Source organism: Crocodylus siamensis, chromosome 5 (genome assembly GCF_052110815.1).
Source record: "Crocodylus siamensis isolate JL-2025a chromosome 5, ASM5211081v1, whole genome shotgun sequence".
In the NCBI taxonomy this organism is placed as follows: Eukaryota; Metazoa; Chordata; order Crocodylia; family Crocodylidae; genus Crocodylus; species Crocodylus siamensis.
In genome coordinates this window covers 165,493,535-165,516,938 of record NC_143399.1, presented here as the reverse complement: position 1 = coordinate 165,516,938, position 23,404 = coordinate 165,493,535, and the positions used below count along the sequence as shown (strand labels likewise).

Here is a 23,404-nt window from a genome sequence, read left to right as displayed (position 1 = left end):
CTGACCACTGAAGCACTGAATTTCTGGATTCAGTTTTGCCTTTGGATTCTGTCTCAATGGTCTAAAGTGGGGATGGAAGGTCCGGGGAGCATCCACTCCTCCATAATCCTGCCTGGCCATATGCATCAAAGGTCCTGGTGATCTCTCACATATACACCATGATCCAGAAGGATCAATGGTTGCCTACTACTATGTGTTGTTACACATCTCAGAACTAGCACCTATTTCCTGTTTCAAAACTTTCCAGTCTAGTTGTGACAGATTTTAGAGTGAATTAGTGAAATGTAAACATTAAGAAAACAGTACTTGCTTTAATTATTTTCTGAATATCTAATTTCTACTATTAACCTTCTTTTAAAGTTTTCTTAGTTCTTTATTTATAGAGTCATACCCCACAAGAAAACACCTTCAGTAATTTTGAAGGAAGTTATGTGCTAGAATACCCAAACCTTTTTATGGCCCATATTAAAGTTTGTTGAAGTGGAGCACTGGGATGTGCCTACAGGTGATAGAGGGGAGCTAAGGAGGGACTCACCTGACCGGAAGAGGGCTCAGGCTGGAGCTAGATAAGCCCAGAGCTTTCATAGGTCAGGTAGTCAAGTAGTCAGATAGTCTCCCCCAGCAACCATGAAGTGAGAAAATCCTGGTTGCAGGGCTCCTGAAAGGACCTGGATTCTTCAGGACAATTCTGCAGGCCTGGGAAGTTCCCTGGACTGAGAGAGACCAGATTTATAGGCAAGTGGCCTTCATTTATGTTAAACCCCTAGAGGGTTTGAGGTGTCTGTCAGAGGGCTGAGATGCTTCTTGTTTGTTTGAGTTACACTGGTAGTGTAGTCTTGAGCCCTGCTGGGGCAGGCTGAAGACCCATTTAGAGAACTGGTAACCTAGGAGCCCTCAGATTGAGGGTAGGGCTCAGTGAGGGGCCCAGGAGCCTAAAAAAAAGCTGAGACCCAAACCAGAAGGTCCAACAGCCCAGGGAAGGGTTGAGACAGGACAGAGGGTCCACAAGCCCACAGGAGGCCAAGCTGGACTATAGGGCCCAAGAGCCCCAAGGACGGGCTGTGTGTGGCACCAGGGGCCAGAGAGCCCCAAGGAAGGCCAAGTGTATAAATAATCACATCAGTGAGAGAGAACATCTGCAAGGCTTGGGGCATAGTGTAGGGGGAGAAAAGGAGCCATGCAATTTGCCCTTAAGGCTACAGGTGCCCTACAGGGGCCTAGTCAGGTTGAGGGACTTATCAGGCCCAAGGGCTGGGTCGAGGCTAGTGGGGCCTCAGGAGAAACCCACTGGGAACTTATTGGGAGGAGGGCTCACTCTAAGACCTGTTGGCAGTCTCTCTGAATCAACCTGTAATATTAAAAACAAGTTGTGGTGGGCGAGCAATCTAGGGAGAGTGACATTAGAGTTTGAGCCAAGCAGGAGCGACAAGGCCACCCCCTATGGCCACGACCCGGTCACATTTATGACTAGAGTCAGCTAATTCTAGCCTGCAACTACCTCATAACTGCACAGCTATTTACTCTGAGCTACAAAAACAAAAGCTAATTTGGGGCTTGCAGCTTCTGGGACACGTCCCTTACTATGGGGGTGAGAGGGTTAAGTGTACTTACTACATAAAAGAGAAAGGAGACCTCCCTGCTTGGGAGACCTGATCCAAAGCCCACTGAAGTCAAAGAAAGACTTCCATTTAGTTCATTGGCACTGGAACAGACCCTTAAGCCTACATTGACCCAAGCATGAGCTTTTAAATAATCCCATTGAATTAAATGAAACTACCTCAAAGAATAACATGAATAGGGGGGAAATATCTTAGCAGGATCCAGTATCTCCATACTTTTGTGCATATGAGATCTTATACTTGGAGTGAAATCAGAATATTGACTGATAGTGTGTCAGAATTACTTAACATACACAAGTATTGAAGCTTTAGCATTCAAGCAATACAAGGCTATTTTGGCAGCATATATAGACCTGCAAGATGAGTGTTAAGAGTTTCATGGTGTAGGACTAGGACAGTTCACTGAAAGCAAGGGATATATTGGCTGAGTAACTCCAAATTTTTATCCTGGGTGGATGCCACAATGGACAAGCTTATAGATGGGACTGAACCATGCTGTCTTTTCCTGTGCCATCCCCGGACCTATTCCTGCAGTGCAGCCAATGTCATCATTTGGGGATCTGACGTATGATTTGATGGCCCCATGCTGTCAGGGTCCCATGCTTCCAGAGTCTGCATGCAGACCAGCAGGGAGCAGTGCAGGCAGGGCATGCGGCTGGGTGGGGAGCTGCTCCAGGGTGGGTAGACCTGGAATTTTGCAGTGGTGACAGTGAGGGGCCAGAGCCAGGGTACAGCCACAATCCACTACCTACAAGCCCCTGTCTGTGGAACCCATGCTTGTTGCAGGGGCCTGTGGGCAGTGGATCATGGCTTTGCCCAGGCTCCAACCCTCCTCTGTCACCACTGCAAGATCCCGGGTCTCCCTGGCCCCACCTGCCCATCTTGCTCCGGGCCGCAGCCCTGTCCCACCTGCCCAGCCATGTGCCCTGCCTGTATGGGTCCTGCCCCCAGCAGTGGGTACAGATCAGATGGGCCAGGGTGTCTGGGCAGTGGATCTGGGTTCGGCGGCAGGAGCTAGGAACTGCCCCCACAAAGGCTGCTGGGAAATGGAGTCTGCTGCAGGCCTGTGGGCCAGACTTTGCCCACCCCTGGGCTAGATTAATTAATCTGAAAGGTTGAACCTAATTTATTTTGGAGAATTTACAGCTCTAGATTACGGACCTAGGCTCCCTATACAGTGCAAGGGGCAACTTAGAAAGCTAAGATTCAAACGGATGGAAGGCAGCATTCCGAATAGTCTGACAAAACTAACAAATAGAAGTACTGAGGACAGGGTTGTCTTAGGCTTTATTCTTCAAAGAAAATTAGTCTGAGTTAGGTTTGAAAGGTGCCTTTCCTCTATGTGGGATTCTGAGCTCTGAACTGTCTCCTAAAATTAATGCTGAAGGAAGTCAGACCTTTCTTGCAAAAAGCATGTAATGATTGAACATCATGGGCAGTGTGAGGGCTCACTGCTTAGGAGTCTCCTTTACCTGCAGTAGGAAGACTCCTCTCCATCAGCTGCTGCTAGATTAGCTATCTATCTGGAACCTTCCTTGAATTCAGCCCTCCAACAAACTTGCCTAAATGCACCTAAGAATTTTTAAGTCATTAGGCAAATCAACCCAGGCATATTCAAGCTGCGCTTACCTAAGTTCATGGAAATCCACCCAGGATTCCATGTGTCCCAACTGCTCTATATTACCATTGCTACCAGATACCCACCTGGTCCCCACTCCCTGGGGTCACAAGAAATGTGAGAGAGCCTGGACTCAAAGTTTGTCAGAAGCAAGTTCCTTTACCTTAGAAGGCCTTCAAATCAGTCCTAGAAACCAGCTCCTAATATACATGTTCCAGCTCTTATTAACATTTTTTACTGAATTCCCTTCCTGTCTTCCCTCCCTTATGAATAGGTAACATGTAGGGAGGCCAGGGGGGGCACATGCTCCCCCTGAGATTGGCCCTCACCAGCCGGGCAGTGAGGGGCAATGGCAGGTGCCCCCCTGAGATCATGGGGGCAACTAGAGAAGTGCCAGTTGCACTTCTGGGTTTGCTGCTGACACTTCTGTGGATCCCCCCCAGTTGGTGATTGGCCACTGTGCCCCCCAGTATGAGGAGGCACAAGTTAACCATGCCCTTACCCACTGGAGAAACCCAGTCCCAAGGCACCTAATAGGTGTTCTGTGTGGTATTTTACCCTCCTCACTTAGACTCACGTGCAGCAGAACCACCTAGTCATTCCCACTTGACTAGCTGGCTATCCCTGACATCTCGTGGGAAGATCACTCAGCTAAATCTGAGCGGGCGCAAAGCTTTCTCTCATGCGTGGATGACCTCTACCTGACTCAAGAAGTCTATGGGCCAACGAGAGGCAAAGCGCTGCTTGACCTGGTACTGGCTACGGGGGACGACCTAATCGGCGACCTAGTGATTGATGGGAAGTTGGGTGACAGCGACCACAAGCTGATCACCTTCACCATCCACCGTAAAGCTGGCAAGTCAGTCAGCAACACAGAAGTCCTTGACTTCAGAAAAGCTGACTTTGACAAGCTCAAGAGGCTAGTCAGTCAGGCCCTCAGGGACCATGACCCCAGGGAGTTGGGAGTTCAAGAAGAGTGGTTGCTTCTCAAGGAAGCGATCCTCAGTGCACAAGCTAAATCTATTCCAACACAGAGGAAAGGCAGCAAGAAGGCACAGCAGCCCTCCTGGCTCTCCAGAGACCTAGTGGACCTACTGTGGCTAAAAAGGAAAGCTTACAAAGGATGGAGGATGGGATTCACCTCCAAGGAGGATTACTCCGCGCTGGTCCGGTCCTTCAGGGAGCAAACCAGGAAAGCCAAGGCTGCAACTGAACTCCAACTAGCTTCAGGCATCAAGGACAACAAAAAGTCCTTTTTCAGATATGTGGGGAGCCGGAGGAAAAGCAAGGGCAACGTTGGACCCCTGCTAAACCAGATGGGGCAACTGACAACTGACGCCCAGGAAAAAGCCAACCTATTAAATAGGTACTTTGCATCAGTCTTTCATCAGTCACACGGGATGCCCATGCCTGCTATGGGACAGGGAAATCTGGGTGAGGGGGATCCCCTACCCTCCATCAATGCTGACCTCGTGAAGGAACACCTTGAGAAGCTGGATACCTTCAAGTCAGCTGGCCCTGACAATCTGCACCCCAGGGTACTCAAGGAGCTGGTGAGCGTCATAGCCCAGCCCCTGGCATGGATCTTTGAAAACTCCTGGCGCTCTGGTGTAGTGCCCAAAGACTGGAAGAAGGCCAATGTGGTGCTGATCTTCAAGAAAGGGAGGAGAATGGATCTGGCTAACTACAGGCCCGTTAGCCTGACTTCTATCCTGGGGAAGATCTTAGAAAAGTTTATTAAGGAGGCCATCCTTGATGGACTGGCCCAGGCTAACATCCTAAGGGATAGCCAGCACGGGTTTGTTGCGGGTAGGTCTTGTTTGACCAATCTCATTTCCTTCTATGACCAGGTGACCTATCACCTGGACCAGGGAGAAGAGATTGATGTCATATATCTTGACTTCAAAAAAGCTTTTGATCTGGTATCCCATGATCAGCTCTTGGCCAAACTGGCCAGTTGTGGCCTTGGCTCCACCACGATCCACTGGCTGGGAAATTGGCTCCGTGGTCGGACCCAGAGGGTTGTAATTGATAGCAGTCACTCATCGTGGTGCCCTGTGACCAGTGGGGTCCCTCAAGGCTCTGTCCTGGGACCCATACTGTTCAACATCTTCATTAATGATGTGGACATTGGAGTCAGAGTGGACTGGCCAAGTTCGCCAATGACACCAAACTTTGGGGCAAAGCATCCACGCCAGAAGATAGGCGGGTGATCCAGGCTGACCTGGACAAGCTCAGCAAATGGACAGACGAGAACCTCATGGTGTTTAAGACCGAAAAATGCAAGGTTCTCCACCTTGGGAGGAAAAACCTGCAGCACCCTTATAGGCTCGGCAGTGCTACGTTGGATAGCACTACAGAAGAAAAAGACTTGGGGGTCATCATTGACCACAAGATGAACATGAGCCTCCAATGCGATGCTGCGGCTAGTAAAGTGACCAAAATGCTGGCGTGCATCCATAGATGCTTCTCGAGCAAATCCCGGGACGTCATTCTCCCCTTGTACTCGGCCTTAGTGAGGCCGCAGCTGGAGTACTGCGTCCAGTTTTGGGCTCCACAATTCAAAAAGGATGTGAAGAAGCTTGAGAGAGTCCAGAGGAGAGCCACACGCATGATCAGAGGTCAGGAAAACAGATCTTACGATGACAGGCTGAGAGCCATGGGACTCTTTAGCCTGGAAAAGCGCAGGCTCAGGGGTGATCTGATGGCCACCTACAAGTTTATCAGGGGTGACCACCAGGATCTGGGGGAACATCTGTTCACCAGAGCGCCCCATGAGATGACGAGGTCGAACGGTCACAAACTCCTGCAAGACCATTTCAGGCTGGACATAAGGAAGAATTTCTTTACTGTCCGAGCCCCCAAGGTCTGGAACAGTCTGCCAGCAGAGGTGGTTCAAGCGCCTACATTGAACACCTTCAAGAGTAAATTGGATGCTTATCTTGCTGGGATCCTATGACCCCAGCTGACTTCCTGCCCTTTGGGCAGGGGGCTGGACTCGATGATCTCCCGAGGTCCCTTCCAGCCCTAATGTCTATGAAATCTATGAATTGATACCCATTAGTCTATATCACATGGGAAGCAGGAAGCCATGCAGCCATTTAAAGAGTGTGCAGGGAAGCAACAGCAGTCCACTCAATGTTGACAGTCCCTGAGCCCTTAACCATGACCAAATCTTTCCCCATGTCTGACAGTTGGCCATGACAAAGTGGAAAAACAGACTGTGCTAATACCAATGGCCTCCTTGCACCCTATTAGTGCACTCACCTTGGATATAGGAGACATGGGTTAAAATCCCTCCTTTCCTTAGTTAGATTCAAATCCAGATCTCTCACTTTCCATGTGTATGCTTTAGCTCAGGAGTGGGCAAAGTCTAGTTTGTGGGCTAGATTGGACCTGCAGCAGACCCCATTTCCTACCAGCCCCTGCAGTGGCAGCTTCTTTTGGCTGCTGCTGCTGGACCTGACCCATCCACTCTGCACCCACTGCCAGGGGTGGGAACCATGTGGGCAGGGCACATGGCTGGATGCTGGGATGGGGCCATAACTGGGACCAATACAGGATGATGGGGCCAGGTAGACCTGAGATCTTGTGATGGTGACAGCAGAGGGTCAGAGATAGGCCAGAGCCATGATCCGCCTGTAAGCCCCTGCCACAAGTGCAGGTATGGGCTTGCAGGGAGCAGACTGTGGCTTTGCCTGGCTCTGACCTTGTACTGCCACTACCAGAAGATCCCAGGTCTCCCCAGCTCCAGAGCAGCTCCCCATTCAGCCGTGTGCGAGTCCAGGACTAGAGCCAAGGCAGAGCCCCAGTTCTGTGGCCCCATGCTGTCATAGCCTTACCACCCGTGGGGTCTCCATGGTGATGGCTGGAAGCCATGCAGAGAAGGGCTGCTGGGAATTAGAGTCCAGCCCTTGGTTGGAGCCACCATTTTGCCACCCCTTTCTCTAACTGCTAGTTATTTAAGGTTATCCTGGAGTGGGCTTTTTCTCAGTCTCCCAGTTCCCCAGGCTACCCAATAGCCCTCAATAATTAGGGGAGTCTCTTTGCACATGGGAGACCTGGCTTCAAATCCAATCAGGTAGAAGAAGGATTTGAATCTAAGTCATTCATATCCTTGAGTGCTCTAAACCTGGACTGTAGGATACATTTTATATAGGGTTAGGCATTCTTAGATTGAGCTGAACAGGTGAGATGCACTAAAATAGGTGCCAAAAAGTTTGGTGTAGTTGGGACTTAAGAGAGTCCATGTGTGGTCAATGGTAAAAATGAGGTACCTCTAGCATTAGGCAGGGGTGTTGAGGATCTAATATTTGTATTTTGGCACTTAAAGTTGTAGTTAGGCACTAAGTTTTCCTTGTGAAAACTTAGAACAAATGGTAGTACATCTCATTTATCTGGTAGCTTTAATATGTTTCTATAGCAGCAATAACAACAACAATCTGCCACTGATAGAAAGAATAAGAAATCCTGCTGAAACCAATCATGTAGTTAGTTACTTACCAATTTCTCTAGTATTTTAACTAGCAGTTGGGGATCATCCAGAATGAGAACAGGTTTATTAGTAGGATCACCAGATATCAAATGCAGATAATTTGTATTGACCCATTTACTAGAAAGCCCAATTGTAATGAATGATATTCCAAGACTTCTGGCTGTGGCAGATATGCTCCGGACATCAGGACTGTTTGGATGGTCAATACCATCAGTCATCAAGAAAGCCACTTTTACACTTCCATTCCGACTTTCAGTTTTAATCAGTTGAGTGACATTAGATATTGCATAATAGCTATAGGTGCCCTGGCCAATATAGTTCATTCTTGTGACTTCCTGTTTAAAATTCTGCAGGTTTTTCCAGGCTACAAAGGGCTGCTCAATTTTGACTGTGCTGCTGAACTGCATGATTGCCAGTTTGATATCATATTTCCGGAGTCTACCTGGCTTCATGAGGAAAATTTTATCACTTATATTTTTAACAAAATCTTTCTGACTATTAAACAGTACTGTTTTTGCACTTTCAGAGCTGTCTAAGATGAAGACTATATCAATGAGGCACACAGCATCTGTAACGGAACAAAAAAGTTAAAAGGAGAATTACATTAAATGTATAAATACTGGCATCCAAAATTAGACACCCCACTGCTATATCTCCTGCTCTGCTTGTTGTGACAACCCAGCCCCCCCAAAAGAGCACTCCAAATTGTAATGAACAAGTATTTGCATAAACAAGCCCTCAGCGTAATGCAACTGAGCTAGGTCATACCTCAGGGTCACACCCCTGAGATTGGTGGGTGCCTCCCCTTGCTACTCCCTCTCCTTGCTGCTGACACCACTGGTGACATCTGTGAGTGGCTGCTAACTACCGGTCAGCCCTCACCACCCCCTCCCTGCTTGCAACCTCCAGGGCCACGTGTCATTCATGCCCCTTCTTTATAATCAGCTACAAAAGGGTCGAGCAGACCAAAGGCATAGCAGCACAGCTCTGCACCTGGGGCAGCTGTGGTGCCCAGGGCAGTAACAGCTCCTGCTGTGCCAGTTGCAGCAACATGCTCAGCCACTGCCAATGCAATGGCTACCTTTGTGCCCCCCCCCCAAAAAAGGGGGCACCTGGTCCACCCTCCTCAGTTATGCTACTGGAGCAGACCACTGAGAAGCATCAGCTCAAGAATTTTCACTCACATGGGTTAGGGACAGACATTACACATAAACCAGTTTAAATGATCAGAAATTGATTTAAACCTGTAACAGAACAGATGTTCAGTGCACATAAACCAGCTTGAAAATTGGCTGAAACCAGTTTGAGATAAACCTGGTTGAATGTAATATCAGATTTAATTGATTTGGGTCAAACTGGTTTATGCAATGTCTGTCCTACACCCCTTGCTGATTTTAAGATAAACCAGACTCTCCCAATATCCTGGCATGCTCTCTGGGCTAGGCATGGCTCTCTGCTCCACAACAGAACTGGCCCTTCTCCTCTACTCCTTTGCTGGAGCTCTGGCAGAGACTACAGGTACAGCAGGGTCTGCCTGGCTTCCCCCTGCCCTACCACCTCTCCTCACTGTTCAAGCAGTGTTCCCCACCTCCCTCCCTCCCATTTCCCACAGCACAGACCCCAGTCCCACGGACCCTAGGCATGTGATATGCTACCTAATGCTGAAAGGTGTTTGTATGTATGTGTCTCCAATTTCACTGGGACAGGCAGACAGAACAGTGACCACTTAGGGGCTTTTTGGAGCTAATCAACAAGTCAGCTGGTAAACTGTTTAAGAAGAGTTTGAAATAATGGAGAGAGGCTATTGTTTTGCTGATAGGGTGATAAACACTGGTATCAACCTCCTGCTGGCTTGCTTGCCTGTAACTTTGTTGCAGACATAAAGAAGAAGGGAGGGAGATTGATAAGCTCCTTATCATCAACAGATGTATTCACTGCACAAGGAATCCTTCCTTGCCTTGGAGTGCTAGCAGGGGGCTGGGGGCTGGCAACATTCCTGCCCCTTAAGCAGCGATCAGGAAAAAGCCTGGGACGGTTCAAGCAGATCTCCCTAATCAGAGGTCCTGCTGGAGCCTGGCCATGCCCCCCTCAGCTCAGCACTAAACAAGGGAAAGGAGGGCTGCTCTAGCACCCCCAGCTTCTAGCTTGAGCTACTGAATTTCCTCAGTACAGAGATAATGTTTGTCCAGTTACAAAACCGGTTCAGCCTAGCCAGTTTGGACTAACCTGCAAAGGTTGAATCAATTCAGGATCACACTTTTTGAATGTCTGTCCCTAGCCACACTGAACAGCCCTGCTAAGGTCCAACCTTTTCTCCAGTTCCTGCCTAGGGTTCTTTCCAATTTATATACATTTAGGTGAAAAAAGAGGACCATGTTGCAGTACAAAACAAAGTAGAGGTAAAATATGTTGCCATATATTCCAGGGCTGGTTCTCAAACCATTAAAAAAAAACCAAACCCAGAACATATGGATAATTTGTCATTTCCTTTGGAAATTATCCTGGAAAAAAATATTTTACAATCCATTGCAAATTCTAAGAAAATGGTTTTACCCTGAGGAACATCTTTTTGTGTTTGGCTTGGCTTTTGTCCTTTCTTTCTGCTTTGTCCATAAACTATAATGTCTGTAGTAACAGCAAGAAGCAAGCAGCAAAAAGCAGTATTTTTCCACATAATGATTGTGATCTGAAATCGGATGATATACTGCTCCTATTAATAGAAAACAAAATACCTATTAATCCTTAAATAACGGGTTCAAATAAATAGACGTGTAATTAATATGTAAATTTGAGCAACATTTAGATTTGAAAAACAGTTTCTCAAAAATAACTATGAAGTAAGAAGTTAAAATACTGTAATTCAGTTATCACATGAAAAAACAGAACAGAAAGCACAGTCTGCTATAGCTCGCACATCACTGAACACTATAATCTGTTCTATTCATGGAAGAAATGTTCTTTGGATATACAAAGTCCTTCTTACTGCTGTCTTTAACTTTCATTTGGGCTTTCAGCTGAGATGTGCAGAACAAATCTCTGTTAATATATAATTATTTCGTTATAAAACTTTGCAAAAACTGCCGGGTTTTTTGTTCTATTTTGTTGCCTATACAGATATGTAACTCTTTTAGTTCAAATGTTTTAATTTCTCAAAAGACTCTCTACACACACATATACTTAAAAAGGTTCAAAAGACTTTCAAATACAATTTTATTTCTTTGAAAAAACACCCAACCATTTCCCATGCCACTCTAAACCTTAATATTTGGTGAATTCTTTCTAGAGGAGAAATACATAAAAGTGTATAGGACAAATATTTTTATAAAATAAAAAAACACCATAGGATAACAACTATGCTATATGCTGGAAAGTGAATATATCATTAATGTTTTCCTCTACCCTATTAGTCTAGTTAATGAATTTATACAATGTACTGATACTCTTTAAAATTGATTTACAGAATATGAAACCTCATTAATTGAAAAAACTACTATGCATATAGTAATAGCTAGTGTAATGCAAATCTTTTTTAAATATGTTTAACTCCTCCCAGTACTGACATGTTTAGAAATCATTAGTGTACCACTCTAAGAACATAAAAGGGGAAAATACACCAGTTAAAACAACAACAGAATGACTAGGGTTATAATAATACATTATAGTCAGATTTACACAGGTTTGGATCCCAGGCTGATTTTATTTCATTGTGACAAATAAGTACAAAATTATATCTTACCTTAAAGGCATTCAAACAGCAAATTGAAGATTAGATAATCTGTAAACAAGTGTAATTCAAAAATACTTTCGTATTTAAGAAAATAAGGAAATCAATGAATAAGCAATCTGTTCACTTGTAAATAAGGTTATTTTGCATCTGGGAGCTTTATGATCCTGTATTCATGGGGGTTGATTTGTTTTGTTTTGTGGCTTGTTTTTTTTTGGTCAAAGTTGTAATCAGAGCACTTAGCCAAGGTCACAAAAATTAGGGTGGGATTTAAAGGGACAGTATCCAAAGACTGTCTTTCTAGGTTTGAAGAATCGTTTGTTTTTGTTTAGTTTTCCATAAATTACATTTATACCAATTATTTTAGATCACTCCCACACTGCTGACCACACTTCTGGTCAGCTCTGGTTCCCATTTCTAGTTTGTTTACAACCACACGTCTGGTACAAGCCCGTCTTTTTACTACTGAATTTTCATGGGGCTTGCAACCCACTTCTCTATGCCATGAGATTACTCAGGGTTCAAATCACTGGCATGGAAAATATTATTTATCATGAAAATACTACTTTAACAACTTTTATCTGTATCTGTGTCTTTTTCTGCTACATCTCTCCTCTCAGGCAGCATGGAAAAGCATGTCTTGTGACAGCCAGGTAGTGTAGAACTCCAGTGTCTATATAATAGTTTCATAATTAGTGGTACTTAGAATAAAAATGTTTCAGTTTTCAGTCAGTTTATTTAGTTCCTTGACATAGCAAATTCTCCCAAGAAAAGCAGCTGCCTTCCATGAAAATTTTACTTTGGAAAGACCCTGACTTTTCCATCAAAAACAGGTTAGTTACAACATTTGTTACTATGTCTAGTTATTACCTCTAAGCTTCCATTTTATAAACTAAATAGATCGGCTCTTTAAGCCTCTCATTGCAAAGCATGATTTCTATGCTTTCTGTACTTCAGATCATTTTGGTAGTGTGTATCTAATATTCCAACATCTTTTTAAACCATAGACACCAAATATGGAAATAGAATTCCAGTAGAGAGCTCACCAATACTGTAAAAATAACAACATTTCCTATTCATTCTTGGTATTTCTCTGTGTAGAGAACTTAAAACTGTCTTTTTTTTCATTTTTGCCCTAGCTTTGGCCTGAAATTCTATGGTTAGTTGAGTGTCAACCAGAACACCAAAGTCCATTTCAAAGCTACAGACTTTCAGGAAACACCCTTCCCCCACCCCAACACACACACACTCACCTGTTATAAGTTTGTCCCACATTTTTCATTTACACATGTAAATGAAGAGAAGCACAGGCTCAGGGGTGACTTGTGGCAGCCTGTAAGTACATTAGTGGTGTGCATCAGGATCTGGGGGAATGCCTGTTAACCAGAGCGCGGCAAAGGATGACAAGGTCCAGCAGTAACAAACTCCTGCAAGACTGTTTTAGTCTGGACATAAGGAAAAACTTCTTTATTGTCCAAGCCCCCAAGGGCTGGAATAGACTCCCCCAGAGATGATGCAAGCACCTACTCTGGACACTTTAAAGAAACATTTGGATGCTTACCTTGCTGGGATCCTTTGGCCCTTGCTGACTTCCTGCCCTTTGGGCAGGGGTCTAGACCAGATGATCTTACGGGGTCCCTTTCAGCCCTAATGTCTATGAAATCTATGTATGTATGCAGTAGGTAAAGTATGAACAATGTTGGGCTTAGGTCTCATTACACAGAAAGAAGGGTGATCAAGTAAGGGAGTTTGGAGCCAGGAAATGCAGGTTCTTATATTTATATCTCTGTCTGACTTGTATTCATTCATAGACTGAAGTCCGTCCAGTTGTCAGTTTTCAGTTGTTTCCTGAAAAATGTTTCGTTTCCTAATAAGCCTCAACTTTGAGCAAGTCACATAGACCAAATATTTTGGATAAGTCTAGTCATGTTGGGCATCCATCATGAGACCTACAGCACACAGGCTGATCTAACTAGAGCTGTGGATGTTCAACATCTCTGAAAATAACATGTATGTGTGGTTAGAGTGTCAAAAGTGCTGAGCACCTGCACCTCATCTTGCAAGGGATTTACTAGTATAAGAAATAAGTAGGCATGTCAAGATTTGGCTCCATATAGTCAAGCCAATATTTATACAAAGTTATGAAGGTGTGAGGTATGTGTTCACACCTCCAGGTGACCGCAGCAGAAGCCCTTTATTGGTACGGAATGTAAAGAATTGACTCATTGTTAACCCCTCGGGCTTCTCTACCACTCTAAAGCAGCAGCAGATCCCTGCAAGAATAGGGCTTAGCACACCCTCTCCATACCCAGCCTACTTAAGTCTGCAGATCACTCTAAACCCAGAAGTTCAGTGGTAAACTTCAGTCTTATCCTCAGTGCCTGTTCTCAGACCTGTCAGAGCCTAAGTTCTTGAGAGTAGGCATGAGACCAGAACAGCCCCACTGGCATGTGTCTGACTGGCATATTTCTGGTTTAGAGCATCTCTATGGACTCAAGTGGGCACAGTGTGCTCTACCCATCCTCACTAGGATCCACTATGCAATAGGCCTTGACCTAGCTTGAGCTGATCCAGTTCCAGGCCTACGCTGGAAGAAATCAGAGCCTAGGCTGAATCAACACCAAGGGATACAAGAAGAGGACCCTACCTGTTTAGGCTTATGAATTCAGAGCATACTGCAGTCAGCTAGCTACCTGAGCAACAGACTGCCTTGTTTCTCCCTTGTTCTTGTTTAGAATACCTCTGAACTGACTTTGTGTGGTCTCTGCTCTATAATCTTAGCTTGTGACCTCGGATTCTGAACTCCTGCCTTATACCTCCTAGCTTGACCAACTGCTTGCCTGTACCATGATCTTATCTCAACCGTTGGCTTGATATCCTGGACTTGGATTAATGTGGCTTGACCTTAGCATCCACTGTGGTAACCCGTCAACATATGATCCACTTAAACTGACTGCTAATGCCTCTGCCATGATACTTTAGTGGCATATGCTAGTTCTAAAAGGATATGAAGATGAGAATGGAGTCAGGGCAGCAAGCAGGATAAATTGCCTCCCAGTTGGTCCTAGTTACCTGAGTAGGCCAGGCTGCCAGTGGCCTAACTACCCCCAGTGAGTCCCAATTGTATTCATATACTGCTTGTAAGCAGTGGCCCTCTTGTTTCCCAGTTATGTACTCACAGGATAGATACCTCCTTGTTTAGCCTTGGGCTGCGTGGCAGGGCACTCTGTGTGACTGCCATTTTAAGGGCCTGGAGCTGGCAGTTGCCAGGTGCCTAATGAGGGCAGTCATTTTAGATTCAGGGTTGCCCATATAAATAAGGCAGTTCTGCTGCTGGGGGCCAGGCAACAACACTGTCTGGCCACAGGGCAGCTGATATTGAGCTGGAGGTAAGGGAGGAGCTGTAGGGGATGGATAGGAGGCTCCTGGTTCTGGGCATCACCTAAAACTGCACCCTGCTGAGAGTGGGTGGCCTGGTGGGGCTCCCAGTAGCGCAGGAGCCCCCAGGAAATGCCAGGCCAGTTACCAACCCAGTGGAAGGCGGGTCAAGGTGCCTTAATCCCTACCCCCCACAACCGGGTGGGTTACCCTTGTTTTGGAGGGCCCATAGACTGGACCCTGAGAGAGAGAAAAGGGCCATAGACTCAGGCCTGTCTGAGTTTCCTCTAGCTGGCCCATGCTGGGGCCAGGACCAGAAGGATTGAAGAGCCAAAGGCTCACCGCGAGAGACACCCAAGAGATGAGGGCTGGCCTGGAGGTGGGCCAGGGCTAGATGAGCCGAAGGTCTTAGTGGGGGAACCACACCCAAAGGGGAACCAGCTCAGGGAGCTATGCTGCCCAGTATGATGGTGGAAGAGGCTGCCTGAGGGGAGGAAACCAGGTGGGGTTCAATAGGAGGATTCTGGGGCCCAGTGTGGGGGACGGTGATAGTGAGAACCTCGAGATGCCATCTGCGAGGCTTGGGCTGTGGTATAGGGGAGGAGAGGAGCTGCATATAGTGCCTCCTGGCATCGGGGCAGTAAATGGACAGTCTCCCGCTTAATTAACATCTGTTAATTAATTATACCAACAAGGCATGGCAGGCAAAAAGGCAGGTGGTTAGCCCAGGAGCAGGTGGGCGGGCCACGGTTGGATCAGCCCCAAGCAGGGCCCCTGTTACAGGCTGCTAACTCCTTGTTCTGAGTTTCTTCGTTCTTCCATTTGATTTAAGTTTCCTAGTCTCTGGGTCCTACTTGTTTAAGCCTGTTTTCCTGTTCCCTGGGTCCTGCGGGTTGGCTTCCTGGCTACATCTTGGTCTATGGTTCCAGCCTGGTGATTCCTTGTTCCAAACTGCTTTGCCTTGCATCTTGTTCCCCATACCAGACCCATGGCACACAGCACCCACTCTAGGACCTGTCCTGCATGTGGTGCCCACCCCTGCCAGTTCAGGATCTGGCTGCAGGTTGTATCTTTGACACCGCTGATCTAAGACTTAAAAATTTAGCTGTAATGTTCTTCTAATGATGTCTGTTGACTTATGCTGCATGTGATTAGATTGTACATACCCTTAAAGGGGTGAGTTTTTGGAGGGTGAATGTAAGCAAGTAAGGCCTACTTCAGTTTAGGCCAGAGGTGAGCAAAATACGTACTGCAGGCCAGCTCCAGCCCATGGAGAAGCTTTGTCTGGCATGCAGCAGGTTCCTTGGTCCTGCCTGGCCCTGGCACTGCCCACTTGTAGTGCATCTTGCTTCCCCCTAGGCATGCAGCAGGGCTGGGGCACATCCATAGCTGGATTGCCTTTCTAGGCAGCCCAGGCAGCAGCGGCTCCTTCTAACTGCTGCTGCCACTGGCCCCAGGCTTGCAGTACTGGCAGGGCAGGGACCCATGCAAGAAGCCCTGACCCAGTGTGCCCCGCACCTGCTCTGGATTTGCCTTTCCAGGCTCAGCAGCAGCTGAGCAGAAACTGTTGCTTCGTATGGGTGAAAAGCAGCCCCTCCATCTCACTGCTGCCAGGTGCTTCTTGGTGTAGTTGCCCAGAGCTCACACCATGCCAGGCTGATTGTGGCTGCTCTGTACTGTCACCAGTGCTGTGTTGGGCAGCCCAGAGGCAGCAGTGATGACAGCAGAGCCACAGGGCAGGCCAGCGCAGCACCAAGAACTGCCCAGTAGTGGCAAGGTGGAGGGGCTGCTATTCCTTCATGCCAGGCAACAGTAGCTGCCTGGCAGCCACCACCACTGCTGCTGCTGAGCCTGGACAGGCGAGTCCGGAGCAAGTGCGGGGTGCACCTGGTCGGGGCTGAACACATCGGTCCCAGTCAGTACCACAGAGCTGGAGCCAGTGGCAGCAGTAACTCGAAGGAACCACCCCAGCCCCACTGCATGCCCAAGGGGCAGAAGGATGCAGCATGGCCAGGTAGTATGGAGCAAGTGCGGGGTGAGTTGGGGCTGTGTGCTGTTGGCAGTGGCAGGGAGGTGCTGCAGGGAGCATGGGATCCAGGCTGTTGTGGAGTGGGGGTCAGTGCTGATCGGCTCAGGAGAGCATTCACAGGTGGGCTCCCATGCACACCCCACCATACCCTCAAACAGTTCCCCACAAACCACACAATTACATCCTCCCTCACACACCCTACAAACACTGCACCCACCTGCATGCCTCTAGGGGGAGCCCCACTCACTGCTACATGCACACATCCTACCACACACATGCACCCCCAGCCACCCTCCCCCTCCACACACCCCACATCCCATACCCACCCACACGTACACCCACGCATCTCCACACACACACACACACACACACACACACAGCCTCCCACAAACTCCACCCACAACCCGAGACTCCTCCACACCCCCTGCAATATACAAGAGTAAGACTTCATTTTGAGCTATTATGCAATCACCTCTATATACACAATACAAACACACACAAATCAGGACAAAAATATATATATTTTTTAAAATAAAATTTAAATCTATATTGTGGCTGTTTGAATTTTAGTATATAATTTGTTGTTTTCTTCTGGTTCCAAGATGGCAACCCCCCTTCCCAAAAGGAGTGTTTCTCAGGGCAAAGGGAGGGACTTCCAGTGGCAAAGGTCAAGGGCTAGGGGACAAGACTTCTGGTCCCAAGATGGCAACCAGGGGCCAGGGTGCTTGTCAAGTGGTGGGGCCACCCTTGTGGCCCTCAACATCTCACCAAAACTTGTTAAGCTGAAATAACTGCCTGCCCCTGGTTTAGGCCTTTAGAATGCTATTAGACCACAACATCCCAGAGTACTCAAACAGGCTCCGGGATATATCTCAGTCTCTTGGTCAGAACATTCCTACTTCTCCATTATTAAGGCTGGTTGTTTGGTATGACAAAAACAGCAAATTGCAAATAATTTGTACTGGGGATGTAGGACTGGGGGGAGATAATACCATTTCCTGTCAAACATGACACTCCTGAATTCAAGTTGAATCCATATTTTCTGACTCAAGTCAAAGAAAAAAAACATTGAATAAAGATGTCTTGTTCTTCTAATCAGGTTATCCACTCAACTGCATTGCCCTTGTTTTGAAACTATATCTGATCATCTCTCTTTGCTCCCATTTCATTGCCATTCTCCATTGCTTTAATTACATAGTTAAACACAAACCATTTTTTTCTTGTTTAATTTATGCCTTTGTCTGCTTCTTTGTCAAACCTAAAGATGGCTACTTTACTCCCAAAACTTTGTCCAGTTTCTTTCCCCACAAAAAACCCAACCCTGCCTCTCATCAAATAAAGGCACATTGACACTGATGCAATCCCTGTGGTATATATGAAAGCTTTTGTTAACGCTAATTTAAGGAGCAGGCAATTACAGGAAATATTTGGTTTTAAGAAGAGTGTTATATTAGAAGGAGTGTGGTAACTGTCATTTAAAATGACAGAAACTATAATACAAATGCATTGTATAATACAAAGTTTTAAAAGGCATTAATATATAACCAATATAATCTATTGAAATATTCCTACTCCATTACACTGAACACACATAGAACCAAATCCTTAAAAATTCATAGATTTTTGTCCAATGACAGGCTGACCAATCTGAAAAACCATGGTCTTTGTATTCTGAAAAGTCCCCAAAGTTCCATTTTTTTTATAACAGAAGTCATAGCTGAGACAGCCTTACCTACTCTTGACAAGAACTTTTTATATTGGATTTCAGAGAAAGAAATAAAAACATTATAAACAGGGAGGAACAAGAATGAATTATTTTATTAGAGTTATAATTTTAGAATTCAGGTTTAAATCTTTAAATATGGAAAAAGAAGGCGCAAGTTAATTTAGACTTTTCCAGTCAAGCTGATAGTCTCCACAACAGTGTCAAAGATAACAGCAAGGGATTTAGCTTAATAATTGGGAAGCTATGCCACTTGTAAATGTTGAACAATTGCTGGTAAAGTTGTTTGATCTTCTGGAAACATGTGTTGCAGCAGATGGATTCTGACCTACCATTGCCTTTATGACATACTGGAGATAATCCTTCCTTCTTGACCCCTTTTTGGTTCCCTTGGAGAGAACTTGTACAGTAACTGGATTTGATGAGGGCCCACCAGCTGTGTTTAATTTATTTTTCATCCAGTGTTTAAACAGTAGTTGTGGGGTATGCTAAATTGAAGTTTCTGAGGAACTAAAATTCATTTAATCAATGTTTAATATAAACATTGATGGGGAACCATTTAAGGCAGTTGCTGTATGTTACTAACCTTAGGACCAATCCCCTATTTGCTGCTGTGTGTAAATTATGATTACTCTCATTTTCTCTGTGTCGCCAATAAATGTACTTCATGCTTCCTTCTTGTTTGGGGAAAATAATGTGAAGGTTCTTGTTTCCTTTTTTTTTATTTCTGAGTTACTTTCTTATCTTTTCTTTATTTGTGACTTAAGATATGGGCAAAATTTAATGAGGGTTGAGTTCCTGACCCCCTTTTGTGCTTTTGAAAATGTTTCCTTTATTCTAGTCACACAAAAACAATACATCAATTTTGGGAAACTTTCTACACGTGGAATTAATTAGTGCACAGTAAGGCAGGGTGTGAAGTTGCAATATAGTAGCTACTTTTTGCTAACTAACCAGGTAAACACTCTGAAGTACTTTAAGAGCGTGCTCGTAGCTTACATCTCTGAAAGTGGAGTAATCTACCTTACACCACACTTACACTATGTCTGACCAGAACACCTATTGTTCCCAGCAGGATAACTGCACCTCAAGCTTACTGTCCTGCTTCAGGTGGATTGTCTCCTATACTGGAAATAAGATTTGAGTAAAACGATATTTTTTATTGGACCAGTTTAGAGATGAGAAAGATGCTAGACAGGTGTCTTGGCACGAAATATCTTGGCTCAGGTGTGTGATCAGTAAAGAACTGTTTCTGTAGTGAAACCAAATTATATAAAATGAATAAGACCTTTCAAAAAGAAAGATGACTGTTCATCTGAGGAACAAAGAAAGGCTATCTGGAAGAGCAGATAAGTTTATAATAAGCCAAAAAATCATTGCCTGTATAAGTCCATGGTGTTTGCTGTCCCACAAAGCTATAATTTTTGTTCCCAGTAGGCATGTCTATATGTGCAATCAGTCACGATTAAATTTACTGTACATTATCTTAATTTTTTGGCAGGTGTCTACACATGCAGGGAACTGGCATTAAAGTTAGTGCCAGTTCCCTCCAGCCCTGCCGTGTCCCTCTGTGGTCACTGGCAGGAGTTACAACCTCTGGAGCCAGTTGCCAGCACTTGGCAGCCATCTTTAAAACACAGCTCCCATACTGTGCAGTCCAGGCAGACGCTTCCCTTGTTGAGCCAAGTAGCATGGCATGCCCCAGCTGCGCTTCTCAGCCATAGCTGCTCCAGCCCCTGGCCCTGCCACCCAGGGCCTCCAGATCCTGCTGGCCTGCCATCATCATCCCACTCTCATCATTGGGGACCCAACCTACCCACTACTCCTGTGACTGAGGCCCTATGCCGGCCACCTGGGCTCCCACCAGGCCCACTTTAACTGGTGTCTGGACTAGACCTGCGCCCTGGTTGAGTGTCCCTTCAGCCACCTTAAGGGCTGCTAGCTCTCCCTCACTGTTTGCTTTGAGATGGCCGAAACTTCCCTTGGGTCATCATTGCAGCATGCATTCTGCAAAATATTTGCAATGCAGCCCATGGGGGAAGGGGAAGTGCTCCTACCAGCAGCCTCCATGAACACCTCCATCAGGTGCTGGAGCAGGAGAATGCAGTCCTGAGTCTACTGCTGGCACATATGCCGCATACAGTGGGCTCCAGTGCTGGGTTGCGGTGAGGTGGAGGCTACGTCTTTGCTGGAGCTGGTGCACTCTCCCCTGCATCCAGATGTTGGCCCTGAGGAGGAAAGAAACAGAAGCTTTTTGTGAGAGTTTGCAACATTTCAGAGATAAGATGCTCTGCACCAGGGGCTGTGCACTCACTGCCCAGCCTTAGATTGGGGGTCGGGCATGCACAGGTGCCCAGGGACCATGGTAAGCCAGGCTGGGCAGACCCAGGCCCAGGCAGCCAATGGCAAAGCCGCCCATTCCTGCACATTCTCCTGGGGCTAGTGGCCCACTGGGTGCTGGTTGCAGGCAGCCTGCCTCCCCCACCCACTTCCCAGTGTCGGACAGGACAGGCTACTGGCAGCACCTGCTGCTGTGGCTTCAAACCCTGCTCTCCCTTCCCCCCACCCTCCGTCCTGCAGGCCAACCACTCTCCTGAACTGCCAGCCAGCCCATGGCACCCAGGATCAGACCATGCAGGTCTCCAGGACAACTGGGGTGAGCAGCTGGTCATGCCCCCATCCTCCCTACTGGGGGCCTCTCTGGGGAGGCTCTCCAAGGCTGACTCTCACATGCTGCTGTTGCTACACTCACAGCTTGCTCCTGCTGCATGTGCTCTGGGTGGTGTGCGATTAGCTATATGTGCAGGCTGAGGAGTGCCTGAGCCACTATGCCCTGCTGATGATGATCCTCCTGGTACCCCAGGTAATCCTGGTGTGGGACCATGAGCTATGATGATGTGGGGGGCAAGCCTGGGCTGCCCTGCAACCTCCACTGCCACCTACGGGGCTACCAAGTCCCTGCCCTGACTGCCAAAAAGGACATCACTACTGGCATTGACACCTTCCTCTGTGTGTGAGAGGCCCATGCCCACCCAGCTGTGGGGACATGGGCTGCTCAATAAACTTTTGAATTGTGTCTCGCCTCTCTGTGTGCTGTGGGGGAACCTGAGGCCAGGGGAATGCAGGCAGGTTAGGTGGAGGGGCACCACCCCAGAGTACCAAAAGATTCCCACTCTCCTCCTGGCTCCAGTTGGGGTCCCAGGTGGACTTAGATAGGGAGGACATGGTGGTGGTGTGTCCCACACCAGCTCTGTGGGCCTCATCATGGCTTTCCCTGTGTGGCTGGCCCTGTGTCCTCAGCATGGGCATGGCCAAGGCCTGTGAACCATGTGGCAGAGACAATATACCGTAGCACCTGCAGAGACAAGACAGACTGCTGGGGGTGAGTAGCAGCAGGGAGCATGTACGGGCCCTGCTTCCAGAGCCAGCCAGCAGCCCTGAGGAGATCTTGGGGCTGGGCAGGGAGTACAGCAGGCTGTAGCCCTTTACAATACTCAGGTGTCAACAATCAGCAGTTCTAGCTAGGTGCCTGTGTCCTGCAATGGGGGGAACACAGCGCCTGCAGTGCAGAACACAGGCTCTTCCATGCTCCTGTGATGTGTGTCCCAGGTCACAAAATGCCTGGAGGCCTTTATAGCCTGCAGGTAGGTGCTGCTAGAGAGGCAGCCCAGCCTTGGAGCAGGTGAGGTGCCCAGTCAGGAGCCCTGGCACTGGACTCAGGCTGGCTCCCTAGTGGGTGGGCAGATCTGGCACTAAAGTTTCATAGATTTCATAGACATAAGGCCTGGAAGGGACCTCGGGAGATCATCGAGTCCAGCCCTCTGCCCAAAGGGCAGGAAGTCAGCTGGGGTCATAGGATCCCAGCAAGATAAGCATCCAATTTACTCTTGAAGGTGTTCAATGTAGGTGCTTGAACCACCTCTGCTGACAGACTGTTCCAGACCTTGGGAGCTCGGACAGTAAAGAAATTCTTCCTTATGTCCAGCCTCAAACGGTCTTGCAGGAGTTTGTGACCGTTCGACCTCGTCATCCCTTGGGGCGCTCTGGTGAACAAACGTTCCCCCAGATCCTGGTGGTCACCCCTGATAAACTTATAGGTGGCCATCAGATCACCCCTGAGCCTACGCTTTTCCAGGCTAAAGATTCCCATGGCTCTCAGCCTATCATCGTAAGATCTGTTTTCCTGACCTCTGATCATGCGCGTGGCTCACCTCTGGACTGTCTCAAGCTTCTCCATATCCTTTTTGAATTGTGGAGCCCAAAACTGGACGCAGTACTCCAGCTGCGGCCTCACTAAGGCCGAGTACAAGGGGAGAATGACGTCCTGGGATTTGCTCGAGAAGCATCTATGGATGCACGCCAGCATTTTGGTCACTTTACTAGCCGCAGCATCGCATTGGAGGCTCATGTTCATCTTGTGGTCAATGATGACACCCAAGTCTCTTTCTTCTGTAGTGCTATCCAACGTAGCACTGCCGAGCCTATAAGGATGCTGCAGCTTTTTCCTCCCAAGGTGGAGAACCTTGCATTTTTCAGTGTTAAACACCATCAGGTTCTTGTCTGTCCATTTGCTGAGCTTGTCCAGGTCAGCCTGGATCACCCGCCTATCTTCTGGCGTGGATGCTTTGCCTCAAAGTTTGGTGTCATTGGCGAACTTGGCCAGTCCACTCCTGACTCCAATATCCACATCATTAATGAAGATGTTGAACAGTATGGGTCCAAGGACAGAGCCTTGAGGGACCCCACTGGTCACAGGGCACCACGATGAGTGACTGCTATCAATTACAACCCTCTGGGTCCGACCACGGAGCCAATTTC

General features: G+C 47.1%; 1 protein-coding gene across 1 annotated transcript in view; it reads right to left on the bottom strand.

Annotated features, from left to right (window-relative positions):
- Positions 1 to 11,638, bottom strand: part of COL28A1 (collagen type XXVIII alpha 1 chain) — a 150,599-nt gene extending 138,961 nt beyond the window's left edge. The window contains exons 1-3 of the mRNA XM_090046961.1: positions 11,469 to 11,638; positions 10,286 to 10,442; positions 7,741 to 8,300 (exon numbers count right to left, since the gene is read on the bottom strand). Coding sequence (XP_089903087.1) covers positions 7,741 to 8,300; positions 10,286 to 10,406 — 681 coding nt within the window. The 5' untranslated portion in view covers positions 10,407 to 10,442; positions 11,469 to 11,638. The remainder of the gene's footprint in view (positions 1 to 7,740; positions 8,301 to 10,285; positions 10,443 to 11,468) is intronic.
- Between the last annotated feature and the right edge of the window lie 11,766 nt (positions 11,639 to 23,404).